The following is an 18,597-nucleotide window of genomic DNA, read 5'->3' on the forward strand; positions in this document are numbered from 1 at the left end:
CAAGGCCAGATTTAGCACATGCAGTCAGTGTAGTGAGCAGATTCATGGGACAACCAGGGAGAGAACATTGGCAGGCTGTGAAGAGAATTTTCCGGTACCTTAGAGGTACATCTGACGTTGGTCTCATTTATGGAGGTGATACTCAGTGCTTGGTTACTGGCTATTCTGATTCAGACTATGCTGGAGATGTTGACACAAGAAGATCGATGACTGGCTATGTGTTTACCCTTGGAGGATCTGTCGTCAGTTGGAAGGCAACTTTGCAACCTACAGTGACTTTGTCTACTACGGAAGCGGAGTACATGGCCTTGACAGAGGCTGCAAAAGAAGGGATTTGGTTGAAAGGGCTGGTTAGTGATCTTGGTCTGCATCATGATCAGGCTACGGTGTATTGTGACAGTTTGAGCGCAATTTGTCTAGCCAAGGATCAAGTCCATCATGAGAGAACCAAGCATATTGACGTAAGGTATCATTTTCTAAGAAGTGAGAAGAGAATCAAGGTGAAGAAAGTAGGAACTGCTGATAATCCTGCTGATATGTTCACAAAGCCGGTTCCACAGAGCAAGTTTCAACACTGTTTGGACTTGCTCAACATCAGAAGCTGTTAATTGCCCTGCGGGGCAACTCTGAGGAAGAGGGGGAGGCTTGGCACTATCATAGTGCGTCTGAAGAATCTGTTCGGAGAATTCAAGTCAAGGTGGAGATTTGTTGAATGCCTTGAATCGGGCCCTTAATTTTCTGTTGATTCTGTATGTTGGGCCCAAGCCTGTTAGGGCGTAGCTTAGCACTATATATAGACGCTATGGGAAACCCTATTCTGTAATTCTGTTTTTGCCTCTCCATAATAAAACTGCTCCCTCTCTTCCCGTGGACGTAGCCAATTTGTTGGTGAACCACGTAAATCTGTTGTCTTATTTTTCGCGTTTATATTTTCTCGTATTATCTCAAATTCCGCACAACACAATGCACTAACTCAACAACATCACTAGCTTTAGAATACTATTAGCTAAATAAGATGGAGAATCTCACATTTGTTTCACACAAATTCAAATCTCACACAAATATGAAATTTGAATTCTATCTGGCAAAATGCATGAAATACATCCAGGTCACATGAATCGAGGTACAATTCAAGTGTTTATTCGTATTATTCACTTTGTGTTTGCGCCTCTGTTTTTTACTATGTTTATGTCTTCTCTTTTTTCTATTCACATTATAAGTTTTTGTCCTTAATTTAACATATTCATATCTAACTTGTCTCATTTAGTAAAATTTTGACATTTATTCTTGGCATAATACATAAATATGCCCTTTAACTTAATATCATTTTACATTTATGCCCTCCAACTTTGGGTGTGTACGAGTAGACACTTAAATATGTATCCTACATGGCATCCTACACGGAAATTTGTGTCCTACGTGTATTGTGACAAATAGGACTGTGTGTATATTCGTTCAATTTTATACAAAGTTAAGTGCTTATATGTGCACACTCAAAGTTGGAGGATATAAATGTAAATTTTGAGGTTAAGTAAAAGGATATATTTATGTGTTATACCTTTATTCTTAATAATAGATATCGCCCTTTCACACATTATCTCCATAAATTTTCATATGAATTTACAATACTCAGAATTTCGTTTTATCTTTTCTTTGCATCCATCTATATTACAGATATGAATATAGGAGTAAATGTTGACATTTTGTAACTAATGATGATGCAGTAAGTGAACAGCTCATAATAAACTTCTCTATATAATATTTTTTCAGGTAGTAAAATATTATTCTCTAATTAATATGTAATGAAATATATTTATGTAAGTTAGATATGTTCTGTTGTTTGATTATTACGAAAATCGTTTTATAGAAGTTAAGAAGGCTCAATTAATCAAATTTCATAATAAAGAAAATGCACCTAACTTGATTAATTTTAATAAATAATTTTGGGAAAATGCACAAGTACCCCAAACCTATGCTCAAAATCCAGAGACACACTTATACTATATTAAGGTCCTATTACCCCTGAACTTATTTTCTAAGTAATTTTCTACCCCTTTTCGGTCTACTTGACCCTAATTTGGAAAAAAATCAACCAGCGTTGGGCCCACAAGATAGTGCACCGAAAAAGATAAAAAATTATTAATAAAATGAGTTCAAGGGGTAATAAAACCTTAGTGTAATATAAGTGTGTCTCTGAGATTTCGGGTGTAGATTAAGGGGGTACTTGTGCATTATCCCAATATTTTTAAAGCTGAATTCCGTTTTTACATAAATCTAATATTCTAAAATTCATATATATGAGGTTCTCCATATAATTAGCTAATAGTCTCCTAAAGCTGGTACTGTTGATGCGTAAATGCATTGTGTTGTGATGTTAGACTATTCTTGCGGTACCACTTCAATTAATATTTTTCAACAAAAGCGTCTGAAATAACAAATTTAGTGTTTCACTAAGATTTCGAATAGCGGTCCGTACTACAATATATTACTATAACTAGTTGAATGAAAGTCAAATGCAAGTAGTTAGGTATTCCATCAAAATAGGCTTACTAGTTTAGAGCTCTAAATTGAATAAGAACTTAACTTGGCATATCTACAACTATCTTGATCTTAACTAACTATTAAACACTCCAACTTTAAAAATATGCATCTACACACCTCGAACTCGTTCCCAATGTGTCTCGTGGATACTAGATGCTGATGTGTGACACTTAAATTTGAAGGTGTCTGGATATGCATCCTCAAAGTTGGGAGTGTTTAATTTTCAGTTGACATCAAGTTACAATGTCTATCTGTGTATCTAATAAACTATCCGTTATGTTTTGTGGTATATAGAGGTTTAGGACACGAATGAATGAGAGAAGTATATACAGGCCCAAGAAAAAAAGAAAGTACATAACACTTTAGAAACATAGCAGTAATTTTTGTTGATTCCTACATATGGACAAACCAAAATGAACATAGAGGTGCAATATGAAGTTCATCAGAAATGACCTAGAATAGTTGACCAATAAATTCTGATAATGGTAACCAAGCTGCATTTTAACGTTAACGTTTAAATTCGAAGCATGACTTCAGGCATCATGTGACAATTTAGTATCGATCATACAACACCAATGACGTAAAATATCATCTTAGAGTTTGTGCATAAGCAGAGGAGCACCATACTGAGGATGAATAGTTACTACTGCAAATGGAGCATGTGTATATGATGGTGAGAGTTCAAAGGAGAACCTTTGTAGTATCATTGCTAACGCCATTTTCGCTTCCATCATTGCAAAGTTTTGTCCGATGCAAACACGGGGTCCCCAGCTAAATGGGATAAATGAAACTTGGCCTTTCGTTGCCTTTGACACTCCTTCGCTGAATCTCTCTGGTTTGAATTCCTTCGCGTCTTCACCCCATATCTCCTTATCATAATGTACTAGGATTGTGGGTATAATAAGTAGCACTCCAGCTGGTAGATTTAGCTCCCTCAATTTCACTTCCTCTTCAGTCCTTCTACCAAATATTGGCAATGGAGGGAATAGCCTTAACGTCTCGTACAAAATCATCGTTACCTGAGGAGAAGAGTATTGCATAAGTTGACAGTAGAATGAGAGTGTTTGGGTAAAGCTTTGACCAAATTGCTTTTAACCCAAAATTAACCGAAAGTAGTTTATTAGCCTCAACTTAAATTTTTAAATTTCTGCTTATAACTTTTAAAGCACTTTTGATCTGACCAAAGTTTCTTAAGTACTACTTTATCCCTACTGTATTTCGAAATCCAGTAAATATCTTCTCAAAACAACACGACTAACTCCCTCTCCATTCCTTTCCGTTGTCCGTCCTTCCCCTTGTAAATATACTTTCCCATTTATATCTTTTGTGAATAGCTTTCAGAACATTTAGTCATTTTAACACAAATTCTTATGCACACTTTTTTACCAAACATGTTAGTTGTGTATGCTTCGGTCCCATCACATAAATGTCTATTTGTAAAATCAATTTCAACACATAAAAATGGTTTTCAACCCTTTATGTTTATCAACTACCCTCAATTAGCTAAGCCAATCGGGGTCTTAGTTCACTTCTTGTCAACTTCGACAGTCCTGTAGAATCATTATATTGAGGACACAAAACGTAATCATTCAAAGATTGGAAGAAAAGAACTTGTGTGAAAAGTACTTACAATTTTTAAGCGATTTAGGCCTTCCAAATCTGGTTTATTATTTCCAAAGATCTGCAACACCTCCTCTCTGGCACGTACTTGCCATTCTGGATGTAAGCACAGTAAAATCATTGTCCAAACGAGTAACACTGAAGTTGTCTCTTGTCCAGCAAAATAAAATAGTTTGCACTCGTCTACCACGTCTGATATAGTCATTCCAAAATCTTTTTTACCATGAAGTTCGATTTCTTTCAAATTGGATTCGAGTAATATGCCCAATAGGTCATCTTTACTGGTGTCCCCTGCTTCCATTGCCCTCAATCTTTTGTCAATGATACACCTAATTGTGGTTTGAATTTCCTTTTCGATTTCCAGCATTCTTTTGTTCCTTTTAGTAGGCAAGAACCTGTATAAACAAATTTATTCAAACAGAAAAGTCTATTAGTAGAATAATTGTTAAGAAGTTTTTTCATATTTAATTACACAGAGATTTTGCAAGCACAAAAGAAAGTTTTGAACGTGGAAATGTGATGTACATAAATTGTTGTACCTTGATCCTGGTATATAAATTGATTGTCCTTTTTCGATTACATACTCAGCTTGTTCTTTCTGAAGTTCGAATACCGTTCTTCCTTCTTCATAGCTACTCCCAAATGCTGTACGAGATATGACTTCACTAGTCATTATTTGAAGGTCTGGCCAAACATCGAGTTCGAATGATGTTCCCGTTGGAACAATTTCCTCCCATTTGCTTAGCATTTCACTACAACTCATATAAAATGCCGGCAGCATATGCTGTATATCAAAAAACCAGCAAGTACTTGTTATCAATTGATAACTTCTTAATGTTAATTAATGCAGCTAAATAAGCAATACTAAGCCAAAGGCATATAAAATTTACTGTTTTATCTAAATATGGTTCTCTCTTTGATTCAATTAGTTGTCTCACTTCCCTTCTAAGTCTCTTTAAAAAAGAACGTCACTTTCTATATCTAGTAATTCTTTTTAACTCCAATATCCCACACGGAATATTTAGACCACAAGATTCAAAACATACTTTGCTACATTGTACACATCTTTAGTTTAAGACAACAAGATTCTAAAGACTCCCTTATTTTCTTAAACATCACTCGTGCCTGATCAAACTACAATAACAATAACATATCCAGTATAAGTTCACAAGTGAGATCTGAAAAGGGTGGTGTGTGCATAGACCTTAACCCTACCTAGTACAGGTAGAAAGGTCAAGTATAACAATTCAAAACTGGTTTGAAAAAGCAATACAGTAATGACGAAATCACGTTGAAAATAATGGAGTAATAAAGTAGAACCTTTAACTTCTCGACGTGGAAGACGGGATTGATGATTTTTCTATGTTTGGCCCATTTGTCTCCCTCGATGTTTGCTAGACCCTGAGCCAATAACTTGGTCATTGGATTGGGATGAGTTTGCTTTAGATACACATAATTCTTAGTGAAAATCTCCTTTACATGTTCAGGATCTGTGATCAATATAACTGGATATGGGCCTAGCCACATAAAAGAACTTTTACCTGCAAGTATCTCTTAGTTATCGCTATGATTTATTGTTTTTTCCACAAAAACAACAAAATCACTGATGAAATTCACAAAGAAGGAAAAGGCATTTCACGCGCCCAATGATTTAGCCTAGTGTTTGATTGTTAAAGCGTGTGAGCATCTCATCTAAAAACATAATTATTCGATTACATTCTCAACATTAATGAAGTAAATAATTGAAAGTCATGAGATCTCAGGTTCAATCCTAACAGAGACAACAACACTACATGATTCTTCCTATCTGACCTAACTTCAGTGGACAAACTAGTGGAGGTGTACGAAAACTGATCTGAATACCACAATTATAAAAAAAAAATAAGGAATAAACATTTCACAACTTCATCAAAAGTTCATTCAGGCATTTTACCAAACACTTGGTACGCATTACACAAAATCTTTGTAACTAAGAAACTTACCATTTTTGTTGATGGAGTCAAGGAAAAAGGGGATGAGTCTTTGAGCTATATCATCAGAGAAATTGATAGGCTTAGATTTAGCTTCAACTATACTTTTTGTGAGTTCATTCAAATCTCCATAGAGTAACTTATATGGTTTTCCTTTTAGACCATTTTGTATAAAGTATTTCTCCAATTTCTTTGGTCTAAACCATGCCCAATTCAACACTTTCCATGTACAAATTAATAAAATTGCAACACATATTGTTGCTATTATTTTGCTCAACATCTCCATTTTCACAAAGTCACAAAGCTTCTCTCAGCTCTTCATCTTACTTGCTATACAAAAATTATCACAAGTCAAATGAATCTTTCTTGATAATTTTAAAATGTAAATATTTGATTCATAAGTTAATATTTTATGTAATTTTTAGAGATACACTAATACATTTATACTATGATCAAAATCTCAACACATATTAACTAAATTAATATCTTATTATCTTTAAATATTACACATTCTGTGATTTTAGGTAGGACGTGTGATATAATTGGATGTCACGTAAATAAAAAAAAATGTATAAAATTACAAAAAGAAAATTGAAATAGTAAGATCTTAGTTTAGTTACTACGTGTCTTTGAAATTTTGATTATAATTTAACATATTTATGTCTTATCACTAATTTTTATTATTATTTAACATTTTGCAAAAAAAAAAATCATGTTCAAGTACAAGGATTGTTTGTACTCTAAAAAAAATGTTGCTATTGTTGATAAGTGGATCTTGATAAAGATATGTGAATTTAAAAATATGTAATTGCACATATATTTAGTTATAAAACAAATATAGTGATACGTGATTTATTAATATGGTGCATTAGTATATTTCGATATCTTGTTTAGGAATCACAATTTTCTCATTAATAAGATCGCATAAGAGTTGATTTGTTTTTTCTTTATATATATTATAATTCGTGAGATTTTTTATTAATAAAAACATACAACTAATGAAACCAATTCTATCTGATTTCAAATCATGCCAAAATAAAACCTTAATTTAATCCATTCATTACCAAGAATTTAATGGATGAATAAGAATTTTATGTCCTTAATTTGAGATCTCAAAGTTACATATTAAAATTTTCTAGAGGACATTTCCCCTTGAATGAATCATAGAAGATCCAATATAAATAGTAAATATTGATTAAAAAATTAATTTAAACAATTACACATCCTGCTATGCCTGTTTAGTAAGTATTTCTTTTTTCATAATTTTGTTCTGTCTCTCTGGTCCTGTCCAACCAACAAGACAAACCCTACCTTACATCATCCCATTTATGTCTTTATTTTATTTTATTTTTTTGTCCTACTTTCCATCCTATCTTTGTTATTATTATTGTTCAACCTTTTTCAATATAAAAACAAAATAAAACAGAAGTAGTTGTGTGATTGTGATTTGTGACCTCTCTTAGATTCCATGAAAATATCTTAATAATAGTTTAGAGATCCAAAATGAATAATAAGGTTGTGGCCCCAAGAAAATAAAAAGAACTTATATATACACAAAACTATCTTGATCTTAACTGACAACTAAATATTTTAATTTTAAAAGTGCACATTTAGACACCTCAACTCATTTTTCGTGCGTCTTGTGGACACTCGACACTAACGTGATACATAAATTATAATGGTATCTAGATATGCATCCTGAAAATTGGGAGTGTCAAATTTTAATTGACACCAAGTTAAATATAAAGTGTGTTTCATGGTATATAGAGGTTAAGACACAAATGAAGAGTAAGTATATACAGGCAAAACAAAACAATAAAGTACAGAACACTTTAGAAACTTAGCAGTAGTTGTTTTGGTTGATTCCTACATATGGACAAACCAAAATGAACATAGAGGTGCAATAGAAAAAGTATATGCTACACAACTTTAAGAAGAAGAAACTTTTGCTCCACCAAGAGGCAATATGAAGTTCATCAGAGATGACCAATAAATTTTGATAATGATAACCAAGCTGCAATTTAACGTTAAACGTTTAAATTCAAAGCATGACTTCAGACATCATGTGACAAATTAGTATCGACAATACAACACGAATGGTGTAAAATATCATCTTAGAGTTTGCGCATAAGCAGAGGAGCACCATACTGAGGATGAATAGTCACTACTGCAAATGGAGCATGTGTATATGATGGAGAGAGTTCGAAGGAGAACCTTTGTAGTATCATTGCTAATGCCATTTTTGCTTCCATCATTGCAAAGTTTTGTCCAATGCAAATTCGCGGCCCTCCTCCAAATGGGATAAACGAGAATTGTCCTTTGGTTGCCTTTGACACTCCTTCACTAAATCTTTCTGGTTTGAATTCCTTTGCGTCTTCACCCCATATTTCCTTATCATAATGTACTAAGATTGCGGGTACTATGAGTATCACTCCAGCTGGTAGATTTAATTCCCCCAATTTCACTTCTTCTTTATTCGTTCTACCAAATGTTGGTAATGGGGGGAATAGCCTTAGCGTCTCATACAAGATCATGGTCACCTGTGAAGAAAGGATCGCGTAAGTTGGCAGAAGAATTAGGGGTGCTTTGCTAAAAGATTTAACAAACTTACAAGTATTTCTTGGCTAACAAGTACCATTATATTGAGGACACAAAACATACTATTGAAAAGAACTTGTGGACAGTACTTACTATTTTCAAGCGACCTAGTCCTTCCAAATCTGGTTTATCATTTCCAAATACCTGCAACACCTCCTCTCTGGCACGTACTTGCCACTCGGGATGTAGGCACAACAAAATCATTGTCCATACGAGCAACACTGAAGTGGTCTCTTGTCCAGCAAAATAGAATAACTTGCACTCTTCAATCACTTCAACTGTTGTCATTCCGAAATCTTTGCTTCCGTGTTGTTCAATTTCTTTCATATTGGATTCAAGTAATATGCCTAGTAAGTCATCTTTACTAGTCTCCCCTCCTTCCATTGCCCTCAATCTCTTGTCAATGATACGCCTAATTGTTGTTTGAATTTCCTTTTCAATTTCCAGCATTCTTTTGTTTCTTTTTGTAGGTAAGAACCTATATAACAGTCATTTAGCAGAAAGGCAGAGTACAACTTCTGTTGTATTGTACTTATGTAACGACAAAGAAAGGTAATTGTCGATATATGATAAATAAATTATCGTACCTAGATCCAGGTATGTAAATTGAACGTGCTACTTCCATTACATGCTCAGCTTGTTCCTTCTGAAGTTCAAATACTATTCTTCCTTCTTCATAGCTACTCCCAAATGCTGTGCGAGAAATGACTTCACTGGTCATCTTTTCAAGGTCTGGCCATACATCGATCTCGGTTGATGTTCCCTTTGGAACAATCTCCTCCCATTTGCTTATCATTTCACTACAACACACGTAAAATGCTGGCAGCATATGCTGTACAAAACAAATGAGAGAACCAGCAGTGTTTGTTATTAACGGAAAACTTCAACAAAAACAAAAAAAAAGAAGTATTAACCTTTAGCTTCTCGACATGGAAGGTAGGATTGATGATCTTTCTGTGTTTGGCCCATTTGTCCTCCTCAAGGCTAACAAGACCTTTAGCCAATAACTTGGTGAATGGATTGGGATGAGTTTGCTTTAGATACACATAATTCTTTGTGAAAATCTCCTTTACATGTTCAGGTTTCGTGATCAACACGATTGGATAGGGGCCTAGCCAGATGAAAGAACTTTTACCTGCGAGTAATGCTAGCTCAATAGACGAAGAAACAAATGAAAGAAACAGAGAAGAACATTTTAACTAGACTATCTTCTTATATGACAAAGAATACCCCCAAATTCGCGTAAATGATATATACCCACATATCCTCCGTCATACTTTTGGGACATTGGTACCCATGTCGTCAAAAAATTAGAGCATACATACCTTTTATACTAACTGACATTCACGTGTCATAATCTTATTCACCGATCCAACATTTATTAAATATTGAATCGACAGATAAGATTGCACCATGTGTTCCTGTTTAGTCTTTCGTCAGAGTAAAAGGCATATATGCAATGTCTCCAAAATATGACAGAGGATATCTGCATAACATTTACAATAGTTCGAGAATATATTTGTCTTTTTCCCCAATAATAAAATCATGAGGAAGTAACTGTAAAACAAAGCAATAAACTCGATTAGGCATATATTCGACAACAAAATCACTAATGAAAGTAAACAGGAAATAAGCATTTCAAAACTTGATCAAACAGTTCATTCAGACATTTTAACAAACAGGTAATAGGCCTTTCAAAACTAATTCAAACAGTTTATTCAGGCATTTTCACAAACAGGTAACAGGCATTTCACAAATTAATTCAAAATAATTTTTCTAATTATTTACTTTCCTGACAAATTTTTGACTAAAATGTCATATGTCATCATTTAATTTGTCGCCTTGTCATGTCACTACAAGTGTATTACATATATCATATACTTTTAGTCGATTCTCAAAAAAATATCAAACAAGTCTCAATTTTAAGCCATAGAAATGTTCAATAGATATAAAATTGTTGGGTTGAGATGTGTAAGTGATTTACGTGAACAACTTTAAGAGTTCTAATGAATTAAACTAAAGTTAAAATTCTAACTAACACATGGATAATGACACCTCATTGATAATTACAATATATGTTTACAACTGTGTGTGACACAATCTCATCTCAGTATACCATATCTTCACAAAGTCTTGATTAATATCAATCTGATATATATATATATATATATTTACATAATTGTGAAGATAATTTTTTTTCACTATACTTGAAAAAAAGAGAAAAAATAATTGACCTAAAATCAGGACCACATAAAAGAACAAAAGTAAACTAGAAAAAAAAAGGCATAAGTATCTTATACGGTCTGATCGGAATTTATTGATACACATTAACTAAAGTAAAGTCTTATTACTTTCTTGAATTCATTTGTTAGTCTGCACACCTTTTTCCTTATGTGCTATACTATGTAATTCAACGCAGTTATGACGCGTTAGAGATGTTTAAATGTCAGGTAAGCTGAAAGGCGTATAAAATTATAAAAAATTAAAATATATATAGGATGGCTAAAAAAAGTCTTAATTTAGTAAAGTGTCTCCAAACTTTCGATTATAGTCTAGAAAGAGAAACACTACCCACCTAATCAATATAGCTCACTTTTTTTTTGGTGAGTTACAAAAAAAATTATATTTATAGTCACATATACATACAAATTTCAAAAATTCGTTTTGAAACAAAGTGTTAAATCAAATAACATCAGATAAATTGAAACGAAGCAAGACGAAGAGAGACATACCATTTTTGTTGATGGAGTTGAGGAAAAAAGGGATGAGTCTTTGAGCTATATCATCAGAGAAATTGATTGGCTTAGATTTAGCTTCAACTATACTTTTTGTCAATTCATTCAAATCTCCATAGAGTAACTTATATGGATTTCCTTTTAGACCTCTTTGCCTTAAGCAATTTTCCAATTTTTTTGGTCCAAACCATGCCCAATTCAACACTTTCCATGTATAGAACAACAAAATTACAACACAAATTGTTGTTATAATTATGTTGTAAGAAATCTCCATTGATCTCATAAATGATAAAAACTCCATTGAAAGGGGTTCTCTCACTTGCTTTCTCTTTATTAACTACACTATATAATATAAAAATGATTAGAGTCAAAGGAGTAGTTCTTTGCTATTATAAATTTATAATAAATTGAGTGGGGCCTGGCGAAACAAACCAAGTCTTTAGTCGACTGAGCTGTATCGATCGATTCGATTTAGTTTTAAGTATTATCCGTTTAATTTACTGATATGTTAAATTAATTATTAAATTAATAAGATATTTATTATCAGTTTTATCGAATTTTGATCTTTACGATTTGATTTTTCGTTTCATCACTAAGAAAATATTTTCGTAACAAATATATGACTTGTTCAATAATTTGACACAATACAAGAAAATCAGACTAATTACAACAATAAAAAGACTAAAGTAATACTAAAACCTAAAAGGTAAATGCAGAGGCGAGATAGGATTTTTTTTAAGAATTATAGTGTAATATAGTAATTATATATTAATATTTTTCTTTTGATATTCATGCATGACTAAAAATTAAAATAAATAATTTTATTCTTAATGGGTTATCGGTTAATTCAATAACTCAATATCAAAAGATCAATAACAAACGAATAATTCAATAAAAAATTTTTATAAAACTATTAAATAACCATTAACCTAATGACAATTAACTAATTACAATAAATGAATAACACTTTTTTCAATCTAAATTATTGATCAATTCGAGCTTTCACACCCTTAGTTATATCGTGATAAAAGTGTTTTTGTATAAAATTTTGATGAGAAAATTTGTTTTTTCTTAAAAATTATATTTACACGAGGTAAATTGAGATTAATCACCGCATCGATATGAATATTAAATATTAGACCGGGAAAAGGAAGAAATTTTAGGAGCAATTGACTAGTTATTTAAACTTTGATTTTGTTGCTGGAATTTTTTCCCATCTCCTCTGCCATATATAATATAAAAGAATATAAAACTTATACTAAAGATTATGCAAGTTTATTTAGTCAAAACAAAATCATAATTTTATCCTACCTTGCCGCATGCCCTCATCCACACTCAAATTATCTTTGTAATTTATAATTTATAATTTTATATTTTTTTATAAGAGATTTTCATAATACTAATCCATCCGAGTATATCTCATGTGATCAATTGTCATGTAAGACGTGTATGTCTACTTGTTCAACTATATACAAATAGTAAAATGTTCAATTGAACCTATAAAATTCGTCTTCTTATAAAACAACGGTCCGAGTTCATTTGTCACCAAAAACTAGAGCTTCTGCAGAAGTAAAGGAGCACCATACTTAGGCTGCAAAGCTACAATACAATGTGGAACATGTATATAAGATGGAGAGAGCTCAAACTCGAACCGTTGTAGAATCAAAGCTATAGCCATTTTTGCTTCTAACATGGCGAAGTTTTGTCCAATGCATATTCTTGGTCCTGCTCCAAATGGAAAAAACGTCATTTGGCCCTTTGTCGCGTTTAAAACGCCTTCACTGAATCTCTCTGGCTTGAACTCCTCTGCATCTTCGCCCCATATTTCTTTGTCGTGATGCAATAAGATTGTTGGTATGAATAGCAACGATCCATTTGGTAGATACATATTTCCTAATTTAGTTTCTTCATTAGTCCTCCTGATACGAGTTGCTAGTGGTGGATATAGTCTTAAGGACTCGTACAAAATCATCGTTACCTGAAAAATATATGTGAATTACTTATATCTGGCTTCACCATCGTCAATTTAGTTTCTAAGATATTAACCACTACGAGTAAATCCAGGATCTAGAGTCAGTTAATCCGAGCTCAGAGTGATCACACATAATATGTATGCATATCAATTTTTATTATGTGATCACACTCAGTTCGTAAATTGAGAGTGATCACATAATACATACGCATATCAAATTTTCCTCATATATGTAAAAGAGATGAGTTAGTTCATCAATTGAACTTACAGAACCCGTCCTAAATATGTCATTCACCAACGTATGAGTAGTGTTGAAAGAACTTACGATTTTCAACCGACTTAATTCATCAAAAGCTGGTTGATCACTTCCAAAGGCTTGCAAAACTTCCTCTCTAGCTTTTGCCTGCCAATTTTGATGTCTAGATAACAAAATCATAGTCCAAACAAGCCACACTGAAGTGGTTTCTTGTCCAGCAAAATAAAATAATTTGCATTCTCGAATTACTTCATCGATAGTTAATCCAAATTCTTTGCTTCCTTGTTCTTCGATTTCGTTGGAATTTGATTCTAGTAATGTACCTAATAAGTCATCACCAAATTCCTGCCCTGCTTCTTTTGCCTTCAATCTGTTGTCAAGTAGACGCCTTATCGATTCTTGAACTTCTTTTTCAGTTTCTTTCATTTTCTTGTTGCTTTTGGTGGGCAAAAATCTACATGTTAAAGGATTTAGAAGTTGATAAAACGAAAATAAAACATAATAGCAAGTCTAGTGGTGCAAAACCAAGCAGAGGTCGATTCAGAATTTAAACTTTATGAGTTTAACCTCACAACTTACATCCACCACAAAGAACAATCTATCAATTAGCAACTCTTCCAAGTGTAAACAAGTTGGACCATACAACAACAACATACCGATTGACACCCCACAAAGTGATGCTTAGGAGGGTAGAGCACACCCAGACCTTACTTCAACCCGCTCATTTGTCACCTCTATTAATAATAGTTGGATTGGTGCTCGATGTAGATAACTCTAAACGAGTATGAATAATGTAGAACCATAACTTTAGTCGTAATTACGTACCTTGATCCTGGGATATAAATGGAATTGAACTGTTTCATAATAATCTCAGCTTGTTCTTTTTGAAGTTCAAATATTCTTCTTCCTTCTTCATAGCTACTACCAAATGCCGTACGCGAAATCATATCACTTGTTAATTTTTGAAATTGAGGCCAAATATCCAACTCTTTTGATCCTTCATATGGGATAATTTGTTCCCATTCTTTTAGCATCTCAATACAGCTCAAGTAAAAAGCAGGCAACATAAGCTACTTGCAAAACAAAAGAAAAAATGCATCTCATTAGTTATATATATAAGCGGATTCAAGATTTTAATTCTATCGATTCATTACAAGTTCAAATATAAAATTTGCTGAAATTTTACTATTCTTTTTACCTAGATATCTATGTTTTGAGTGAAAAATATTGAGTTCAGATGAATCTTTTATCCAAGTGTTGCATCCGCCCCTGGTTGCAAGTGGTGTTTGTGGTTTAAGAGCATTTAAGGGAGTTTTAAACACGCGGGTTTCATATCATGAATGTACACAAGACGTATGTCTGACATTCATTGATTTGATGTAAATACTCAGTCACGTCAGTTATTACCAAAAAAAAATGTGTATACAAAAGACACGTGTCTGACATTCGTTGATTTGAAGTAAATACTCAGTCGGATCAGTTATTACAAAAAAAAAAATGTGTGTGTAGACAAATAATTAGGTAGAGTAGAACCTTCAACTTCTCCATATGGAAAGCTGGCTTTAAGATCTTTCTATGTTTTGCCCATTTATCTTCTTCATAGTTTGCTATGCCTCTAGCCAACAAATTGGCAACTGGATTACTGTGGTGAGGCTTTTGATAAACATAATTCTTAGCAAATATCTCTCTAATTTGTTCACTTTCCATTATTAGTATCATTGGTTTTGGCCCAAACCATACAAAACAATTTTTCCCTGCATATAAACACAATATTATTGAGTCTATAAAAGCTTCTATTGACAACTTAAAACCAGGAATTTTATTAAAAAGTTTAAAATATGAAGAAGTAAAAGGGTCAAGGGAGTTCAACATTTACTATGTATATATAAAAATAACGAAAAATGCATAAGTATCCTCCAACATATGCTTGAAATTTCAGAGACACACTTATATTATAATAAGATCTTATTGCCCCCTGACCTTATTTTATAAATAATTTCGACCCCTTTTTGGCCTACATGACACTAGCTTGAAAAAATGTGAACAGTCGTTGGGCATAGATTAGGGGGTAATAGGACCTTAGTATAGTATATGTGTGTCTCTGAGATTTCGGGCATAGGTTGAGGGAGTACTTGTGTATTTTCCCTAAAAATAATTTTAACCATATATAAATAGTGTAATTTTCCAAACCCTTACTAGCTCCGTCCCTAGTTGATTGGACACTAAGTTTGAGAAAGAAAAAAAGAAAGAATTTTAGAACTTGTGGTCTAAAATAAGTCATAGTACACGTTTGTGTGGCTACAAATCAATCTCGTTAAGCATAAGGCAGAAAACTTGAAGTTAAAATTATCTCTAAATAAAGAAGTATGACATTCTTTTTCGACGCAAATTAAAAAGGAAAAGTATATATGACACATAAAATTGGGAGAGTGTGGTATAAGCCATGGGTTAATCCTAACACTATAATTTTGGCTCAAACCCTATATACGTGTAAAAGAAATCAACTAAATACATATACACATTAAATCTTGAACACAAAAAAATCAAAATAGGCATAGATTCGACATCATCTGAACTCATAAAGTTTAAATTCTGAACACGCTTCTAATTTTAGAAGACTTACCATATTTACTAATAGTTTGAATAAAATAAGGAATGATTCTTGGAGCTATGTCATTTGAAAGATTATTAATAGGCTTTGATTGTGCTTCCTTGATGCTCTTAGAGAACTCTTTCAAATCTCCATGGAGTAGCCTATAAGAATTTCCACATAAGCCTTGTTGTCTAAAAAACTTCTCTAATTTCTTTGGCCTAAACCATGCCCAATTCAACACTTTCCATGTATGTACCAACAAAATTGTAACAAAAATTGTTGCTATAATTATGTTGTTGAGGGTCTCCATTTTTTTTTTAATTTTTGGTATCAGAAATGTTTATGACTTTATTAAACAAACATATACTTATAACTGATAAGACAACAAGGGAATCTATATGTTTGCTGAAATCTAGATACCTTGTATTTTAGCGTAGAGTCGGAATTTTAAGTTTATAGGTTCTGAATTCTGGTCATTTTAAGTTATTGACGTTTAAATTAATAATTTGTACATATTAAGATAAATTTGAAGGATGATATATTGTTTGAACTAAAGCTAGTGAATTCAGTGGAACTCGTAATCTGCCCTGCGGTTCCAAATACAAAGAGACAAGAGAATTGTGAATATTAGAGATAAAAATGGAGACGAAAAGGATAAGACAACCTCAAATATTGTTGTTTCCCATTGAAATTGTCTTAGCTTATAGCCGTTTGAATATGCTTAACATTATTTGCAAATATATAACATCGAAATATATTATTTACAAATCAATATTTGTTTTTTTCCCACTATTTAATCTATTTCCATTTCCCGGCCAACTCATTATAGAAAATAAGTAATAATAATATTTCGTCTATTTATTTTTACTTGTGGTATAGTAATATTGCGTTTCATTTAATGTTTGTCAAGGAGTATGTCAAATCAATACTGAACATGTAAAGATGAATTTCTGCACTAACAATACTTTTTCGTCTCAACTCTCAATTTATCAAAGCAGTTTGACTAGATACTTTAAAAATATATGAAAAGAATTTGCAAGATTTCAAAAACTGTCATTAAAATAAAATAAACTTTTAATATATCTTTATAAGTGAGACCAACATAAGTAAAATATTGATAGTATAATTAAACATTCATCAAATAAGAAAATATGTTATTCACTTTAAAGTGAGACAACCACAAGTTCATTTGTCTTTTATTTTTTGTTATAACTTATCAATATAACTCTCGACTTGTCTACTATAGAATACAATAGATTAGGATTCAATTGTCATCTACAATGTATATAGTCAAAATCCACTGATTTAATAAAATTATTAATCTCTTTTTGTAATTTATGACTTTTAACAGATCTCAAGTTAATATATCAACATCATAATAAGATATACAGATACTTAATAAATTTCTTTGTATAAGGCTGGAACAAATTCTATTGGATTCAAACTTGAACTGATTCATAAGAAATGCAACAATATAAAAACAAATCACGAGAGAAAATTGTTAAATTCAAGAAAATGTCAAAGCACCCCTTATTTAAATGTTACACCCCAAATTAACATAACAAGTCCTAAAGCACGGGAGAAATGTTGAGTATATGAATAAACAGATTTAATTCACTAGAGACACGTTTTAAAGTCGCACGAATTTTAATTTTAGAGCTGACAATATCACTAGTAAATTGCGCTGTTACATTAAAAACCAAGCAGTGCCTACACTTTGCTTTTCTTGAATTAAGAGATATTTTAAAATACCAACTTTGCCAATATACAAGAAAAAGAAATAAGAAATGTTTAATCTCTAATTGTTTTTTTCAAGGCAAAGTTAAAGTGCTAAAAGTCTATTAAAAAAGGATATCCACATAAACTATATTGTGTTTGTGGTTTGGTGATAAAGATACAAAACAAAAAAATAATAATCATATATTCAATCCCACTAATAAACAAAATAATTAAAACTTTGATTAATCTAGTGAATCCATATCACAATGCCTTCATAAAGTAGTGTCGGAAAAATAACTTCAAAACATACAATGGATCCCATCTATCTCATGTACCACAACTTTACATGACACCTATGATTTTGATATGAAGTATTTAAAAATAAGTTTTAAAATTTATGATAAAAATAATTTTAGATATTTGTAAAATATTAAATTATTTTAATTAAAAAAGGAAATTTTAATATTGATTAGTTATTTCTTATTATTAAAAAAATAATACACTTCTTTAACCATACTTAAAAAGGAAAAATGTTTTATATAATTGAATAGTTTTTAAGTATTTGCTCAAATTTCTTTGAAAATTTTCCAAAT

General features: G+C 32.1%; 3 protein-coding genes across 4 annotated transcripts; all 3 read right to left on the reverse strand.

Moving 5' to 3' along the window:
- Window positions 1–2,868: 2,868 nt before the first annotated feature.
- On the reverse strand, window positions 2,869–7,872 carry LOC101263726 (cytochrome P450 CYP72A219-like). Its single transcript, XM_004243208.5, has 5 exons — window positions 6,144–7,872; window positions 5,482–5,702; window positions 4,701–4,945; window positions 4,172–4,556; window positions 2,869–3,560 (listed from the first exon to the last, which is right to left on the reverse strand). The coding sequence occupies exons 1-5, from the start codon at window positions 6,415–6,417 to the stop codon at window positions 3,135–3,137; spliced, it is 1,551 nt and encodes a 516-aa protein (XP_004243256.1). The 5' UTR covers window positions 6,418–7,872; the 3' UTR covers window positions 2,869–3,134.
- A 253-nt stretch (window positions 7,873–8,125) lies between these two features.
- Window positions 8,126–11,834, reverse strand: LOC101263430 (cytochrome P450 CYP72A219). Of its 2 annotated transcripts, XM_026032114.2 has the most exons (6): window positions 11,462–11,827; window positions 10,055–10,286; window positions 9,644–9,864; window positions 9,317–9,561; window positions 8,823–9,207; window positions 8,126–8,671 (listed from the first exon to the last, which is right to left on the reverse strand). In XM_026032114.2, the coding sequence occupies exons 2-6, from the start codon at window positions 10,071–10,073 to the stop codon at window positions 8,246–8,248; spliced, it is 1,296 nt and encodes a 431-aa protein (XP_025887899.1). In that variant the 5' UTR covers window positions 10,074–10,286; window positions 11,462–11,827; the 3' UTR covers window positions 8,126–8,245. The 2 variants fall into 2 exon arrangements, with proteins under 2 accessions (XP_025887899.1, XP_004243255.1); XM_004243207.5 differs by lacking the exon at window positions 10,055–10,286 and having other exon boundaries at window positions 11,462–11,834.
- A 1,102-nt stretch (window positions 11,835–12,936) lies between these two features.
- LOC101263131 (cytochrome P450 CYP72A219-like) lies at window positions 12,937–18,189 on the reverse strand. Its single transcript, XM_004243206.4, has 5 exons — window positions 16,316–18,189; window positions 15,226–15,446; window positions 14,518–14,762; window positions 13,762–14,146; window positions 12,937–13,442 (listed from the first exon to the last, which is right to left on the reverse strand). Exons 1-5 carry the CDS (start codon window positions 16,593–16,595, stop codon window positions 13,017–13,019), a joined length of 1,557 nt encoding a protein of 518 aa, XP_004243254.2. The 5' UTR covers window positions 16,596–18,189; the 3' UTR covers window positions 12,937–13,016.
- Between the last annotated feature and the right edge of the window lie 408 nt (window positions 18,190–18,597).

This window comes from Solanum lycopersicum, chromosome 7 (assembly GCF_036512215.1).
Source record: "Solanum lycopersicum chromosome 7, SLM_r2.1".
Lineage (NCBI taxonomy): Eukaryota > Viridiplantae > Streptophyta > Magnoliopsida > Solanales > Solanaceae > Solanum > Solanum lycopersicum.